Raw genomic sequence first — 6,570 nt, forward strand, 5'->3', positions numbered from 1 at the left:
GTCATTCTATAACTCTCAACGCCTCACACCTGGTCTTATTTAAAAACCCCTGCGACAAGCTTCAGATATTAATTATAGCTAAACAGATGTACTCCAGAAACACGCAGTTTTTTGTGGAAGCATTTAACTACACTACCGCAAAACCCCATGGCTACTTACTGGTAGATTTAAAACCCAATACTCTATAAAACTACAGACTACTCTTTGATATTTTCCCACCTGACTTCCCAGTCACTTACATCCCTAAAAAAAGTCCCCAAAGCCTATAAAAAGACCCATTAAAATACTGTTATAACATTTACACTCTAAACCTTGTAATAAAAGGTTGCGACAAAGTCTGCACGGCTTCGGCGCAATTTAGACCTCCTAAAAATGCTTGTAACAGCCAGCCCCCTGAAAATAAAAGGCTATCCTGTGCGCGGCTTTGGACAATTTGGTGGTGGCCATTTCAGAAATAGCCCTAAACCCCTTAAAAGGTAATGCCTCGATATCAACGAGCCAGTTCCCCATGCTGAAGAAGTACAACATTATTAAGAAGCTCAGCAACAAAAGGGCGTCGCTCCTTTCCAAAAATAAACTGGTAAGACTGTCTGGATTTTAAAGGGGCGCTGCTGGGTATAGCTATACCCCTAATTACAGGTCTCCTATCCAGGTTCTGATGGAACACGCCCAAAAAAAATTCCTTGTGCCACGCCAACAGCTGGAGCAGTTGTGCACTTCTACCACCAACGTCTGGGACATACGCAGAAACGAGATGCAGCGTCTCGATGCTGAGATCAAAGCCATTTTGAACTGAACCGATTTGAAACCACATGGCAAAGTGGGGCTTTACTCAGGAGCCCTTCAAAACCTTTTACAGTATTTCAAACTATGGAAAGCTGAAGAAAACAAATTGACTCTGTATACCCCGACACCAAACAACCATCAGCAGAACCGTTAGCGCCTCAAGACCCAGGATCTCCTGCCCCATGGACGCCTTTGTCGAAGACCTTTTAAAAACTATAACTCCGAGGTATAGAGGGGCAGCGCAAATGCTGCTTGGTAAAATGACTGCTACTAAAGATCTGACCTCTTCGAACGACTGGGGTGAATTTGTTTACAAGAGACAACCGGTTGCTGAATCACACATCTACGATCTGGTCAGAGGTCTCACTCACAGCAAAACACTATCGAAACAAAACGCTCCTAGAGGATAGGAGCAGTTCCTACGCGCCTCTGTGGAACTCAACATTCCTTCCACAATCGCCGGTAACACCGACCACCGATGAAGGCTTGAAAGTTTGAAAGATCCAACCCCTGGTGTTTTTACCATGAGTCCCACTGTATCGACATCGCCTTTCTTTCCGCAGCTAACACTGTCTAGGAGCAGCGACGCTCTAAATCTGGAGCCTAAAAAAAGACTGCTCAAAATGAACACTTGGCTAACACTCTAATGTTATCACGACATTTGAACAGTTGTACAGTTTTGTTAAAAGGTTTGCGTCTCAAAAGATTTTTGCTTCATTTATTTCTTTACCTGTGTAAATGTTTGTGCTTGAAAACTGTTTGTAATAAACACTTTTAACTTTTCAACAATCGTCCATCATCTTTTTTTTGTTTTAATGGTTTTTAAATGTGTGGTGGCTGAATAAAAAAATGCATAGTCTGAATTAATGTTTAAAATGTTTTTTAATTGTTGACAGATATCAGTACAAATAGAGGCGTTACAAGGCCTTACACTTTTGACGAACACCGTATTCTGTTTTAACAACGCTCAACATAGTCCTTGAGTTTTCATTCACATATTTCATAACAATACCATCGTTGTTTACTAGATCAGCAGACTACAGATTAAAAACATTTCTAAATGTCATAACTTCAGACATTTTACTAATAAAATATATACAATGTTCCCCCATGTGATGGCTAGAGAATCCTGTACATGCATCTTGTTATACTTGACCGTGGGCAATGCTTTTTTTTTACATATTTGAATATCGGTTTTGTATAAATGTTATTTTCTGGGAACTCCGCTAAACTGTCAAACACTATAACCATGTCTACATCCAGAAATGGGGCCGCCCAATGTGTACCACCCTTGTTATGCGGGTCGGTGTGAAAGACCAGAGTGCGAGGTATTTCTGGGCCTATCTCCCACGGTAGCCCATGGCTAGGAAATACACCTAAAAAGTATTTCTTAGCATATTTATGTCTGCTTAAGAAGTCACATATCTGCCCAGTGTCCATTTTACAATCTTTTAATGATAGTCAAACATAATCTGTTGGGTGTGATTGACTTGAATGACGCTGTCTAATACAGAGAATACAACCATGTTCACGTTGGTAGCCAGCGCCTGAGTTAAGCGTATTTTGGCTTTTAGATTTCCGTTTTTGATCAAGTTGTAGTGGTCACTGTCTTCCATGTCTGGAGTCAGGTTGAATGCAAACAGTGTGTAGCCGACCCCATACCTCTCTCTTGAAACAACGACTCCTAAGTCACCCAGATGTTTCCCTGTTATCGAGACCAGACCGAGATATTCCCTGGCAAAATTGGATGTTCCAAAACTCGGAGTGAACAGTATTGCATGGATAACAGTTCCCTCATGGACCAAAGCAGCGTAGTTGATGTCGTAGTGCTTGAAGTTGAAAGGGTTAGAGGTATAGAGCCTGCTAAAAGCTGTATTGTCCACAAACACTATGATGATGAGTTTCGGGAGTTGCCCTATAGAAAGATTTTGCTGCTGCCTTAATCTAGTACCGGCGGGGATGCTGAATATCTTCAGAGCCACTCCTGCAATGGCGCACTTGCCGTTCGATAGTTGTGAAGCTTCGGCGAGGGACAGTCTGATGCTCGATGACACTTTTACTCTCTTTCCAAACAGGCTTGCGGACAATATAGCCAATTTATACTGCTCTGCATCGCCTCTGATGAGACAGTAGGCGCCATTGTTGAGGTTGGGTTTGATCTTAACATCTATACCGTTGACAAGAAGCTTCCCTTGGAAGAAAAGGTCTGAATGTATGCACCCCAGGAGGTCAAACTGTCTACTGCCAGTGATGAAGCTGGCTCTTTTTTTAAAACCATTGTTGCCCCTGTCCAGCGCCATGTTCTCAAAATGTGCCTGAGTATCTTTGTAGAAGAGAACCACTGAAATCTGTGGTTGGAGGGCTTTGTGACTGTAATTTAGAATACTCTCTATGTAGGCCATGAAGGCGTACATGTTATCACTTTGAGTGACGAGTCGATCGCTGAGGTTAATGTCCACTTGATTAAACATGGTTGCGACGGGTTAGACGATCAGCGGCACTTTAGCATCAGCCTTGAAGTTGGTGCCGTTCGCTTTGGTAATTTTACAGACGAGGTGTAGCAGAGTGTTGTTGAGATCCAAATAAATATCCGTGGATCCCGACACATAAAACTTTATCAGTGGCAGCGGCGTCAGAGTGACTAGAGGCAATACTTCTATGAAAAAACTGTTCTCAATGCTGGTCTGTGTTGGTTTAAGAGAAAACAAATCTAGCTCAGATTTGGCGCATTCACCCGAGGCGCTGAGTACAAAGGCCATGACAGCTGATTTAAAAAATATTCAAATACTCAAAGCCCTTCGCATCCTTTTAACACCAGAATGCGTCTTGTACAACAACCCAGATTCTTCTTAAGGCTGTTTGTTCATGCACTCGGTGATAGCCGACATTACGGAGCCCACAACGTCATGGGCTATGTTCGTAGCAGCCGCTTTATTGTGAGGTTTCGCAATTTGGTACCCTCTTCTCCAAAAAGGCATGGCTCTTGTAAACAAACTCCGAAAGAAGCCCCCCAATTCGGCCCCTTACAAAACAGAGGCCTCTTGAAAGTAGGGCGGCAGTCCTCCATAGCCAGCCTGAACTCGATAATAGTCCCTGTACATAGGGGGATCCCTGTATGTTTTCAAGATGAGCATCGCAACTGCCTAATAGTCACCATCACGGACCACCCTTAAATAAAGCTTAACAGTAACTTTCCTGTATATAAAGGCCACAGGCTCTGACTGATCTTCGTAGAGCATGATCGTTATAGTGTCAAAATGTTTTTGGGAAATTGCCATGTGGTCGAGTTTGTGATGTTGTATATTAACCATCATGTTATTTTCTCCCTTCACCGGGACCCATGACAACAACGGTGAGTAACTATCCCCTATCCTCTGTATTTTTATAATATCGCTATTATAAAGTCTACCACACGCTGTACTTATCTTCCAGTTCCAGACTTTATTTCATCTCCACTGTTCAGCCTTCATACAGTTCTCTTCAACATCCCTCTTCCCGCTTCACTCCTGCTCTTCACCAACATTCTATTGCAGCCTCCCAACCCAACCCGAATGTTCCATATACCAACCTTCCACGGGGAGGAGGGATATACCATTCTTAACCTTATAATGTACTAATACATAGTAAGGAATAATCATTCATAAATACTAGAATAATATAACTGCTAAAATGACTTACACTATAAAAGGTAATAATACACTATTAGCAATTAATGAACATAGCTAATACACAAACTACCTTACAACACATCTTCCCCACAATAATAACGATTAAGAGAGGGGGTACCTTGGAAAAGATAATAGAACGGAGAGAAAGAAAGAGAAAAAAAAAAAAAAATTATTAACAGAAAATCTGATTGTCCCCTAGAAGTAAACTAGGAGACAGTTAAAGGTGCAGAATGCTATCTAACCACTGAGGGATTTCAGTAAGGGTGACCTCTAGTTATGATTGGAGAATTTAACAATTCTATCCATACTCCAGCATTGACCATTATTTAAAACAACAACATTTCTCCTTAGTTTGGTTATGTAGAAAGGACCTGCAAATTTAGTGTCTTTCACACACGACCTTGTCAGACCAAAAGGTCTACATACTAATACTTGATCTCCCACCTTCCAATTTTGCACCCTGGTCCCATACTTCATGTCATATCTTTGTTTATACTTGTCCTGATGCATCCTTACTTTTGTACTACTGTAAGACAATATCTTTCCGTTTTTGTTACCACCACCCAGCCAGGATGGGAAAATTTTGGTGCAGGGTGTTCTGCCACGTAACGCAACAAACGGGGAAATCTTGGTAATAGAATTTGGAGTAGTGTGGTAAGCCCACAATATCTCCCTGACCGCATCCTCTACATTTACATGGTTAATGGAGGCCAATTGGATGCACTCCTTAATCATTCGATTGGTACGTTCAGCCAGGCCATTTGCCCTAGGGCAATATAAGGCAGTGGTGAAATGTTTAATCCCCACTAAGTCCAGGAATTGCTTCATAATTAAGGATGTAAGTTGTACCCCGTTGTCTGTAACCAGTGTTTCAGGAATACCTTCCACAGCAAAGATGTCTTTAAGGAAGGAAATGACAGAATTTGTAGTGATTTGGTTTACGAATTTTGTGGATATCCAATGGGAATGGTAATCAATAAGGACTAAAGCAAATCTTTTTTGAAGACCTGAATAATTCAGGGGCCCGATGATGTCAAAAGCTAATTTTATCCATGGTTTATTGGGGACTTGAACCGGAGAGATAGGCGTTTTGCGGACCACCTTAGATTTGTCACTAGCAGAACAGATTGAAATTGTTTTAATTTCATTCTCAATTAAGGAATCCATACAGGGGAACCAAAAGCACTCTCTGATTCTGGCTTTAGTGAGACTGCGACCTAAATGGCCCTCGTGGGCAAGTTTGATTATTTTTAATCTAAGACTTTGAGGGGGTATGATTTTATCATTACGGAGAATGAAATTATTCTTTTCATTTATTTCCAATCTTACTTCCCAAAAATCCTTAATGGATTCTTCTAAATCTTTTTTTAATAATGGCCACCCTTCTTTGGCCCTTTCTTTTAACACAGATAAGGTGTCGTCTTGTTTATACGCTAGCTCCCATTCACTATTGCTAATGGAAGGCAGATCCACTAGAAGTATTGGAGTTTCGTTAGTTTCCACCTCCTCTTTTGTGTTCATAGGGGATCTGGAAAGGAAATCAGCTGTAGTGTTTTTATTACCGGGAATGTACTCTACATTGAAGCAAAAGTTTTCGAGCCCTAATATCCACCTGGCTATTCTTGGGGTGCTGTTGCTGAATCCCTTGGTGGAGAACACATATACCAGGGGTTTATGGTCGGTTCTTAAGATGAATTGGGTACCCCACAGAAAGAACTTAAAATGTTTTACGGCCCAGAAAACCGCCAAGGCCTCTCTTTCGATAACTGAGTAGTTTGATTCGGCATCATTAAGGGCCTTGGATGCAAAAGCAATTATTCTTTCTTCCCCGTCTACTATTTGGGATAGGGTGGCGCCCAATCCTAGTTTGCTGGCGTCCGTCGTGAGAATTGTTTTTCTGTTATGATCAAAATTACACAAATGAGGGGCTTCTACTATGGCTAATTTAATTTGCTCGAAAGCACTGTTATGGTCCTCCAACCAGATAAAAGGTGCATGATTTTTTAATAACTCTCTGAGTTTATGCGAAATGGATGAAATCTTTTTAACATATTTGGACATGAATTCCGCCAACCCCAGGAATGATCGTAACTCATCCTTATTTTTTGGGGATCAG

General features: G+C 41.4%; 1 protein-coding gene across 1 annotated transcript; it reads right to left on the reverse strand.

Annotated features, from left to right (window-relative positions):
* Positions 1-2,237: 2,237 nt before the first annotated feature.
* On the reverse strand, positions 2,238-3,257 carry LOC138301065 (uncharacterized protein F54H12.2-like). Its single transcript, XM_069241159.1, has one exon. It carries the CDS (start codon positions 3,255-3,257, stop codon positions 2,238-2,240), a length of 1,020 nt encoding a protein of 339 aa, XP_069097260.1.
* Positions 3,258-6,570: the final 3,313 nt, after the last annotated feature.

This window comes from Pleurodeles waltl, chromosome 1_1, assembly GCF_031143425.1.
Source record: "Pleurodeles waltl isolate 20211129_DDA chromosome 1_1, aPleWal1.hap1.20221129, whole genome shotgun sequence".
Lineage (NCBI taxonomy): Eukaryota > Metazoa > Chordata > Amphibia > Caudata > Salamandridae > Pleurodeles > Pleurodeles waltl.

Excerpts from the sequence above, each read along its gene's own strand:
- LOC138301065 (XM_069241159.1), bottom strand. The coding sequence starts at position 3,257 with ATGTTTAATCAAGTGGACATTAACCTCAGCGATCGACTCGTCACTCAA.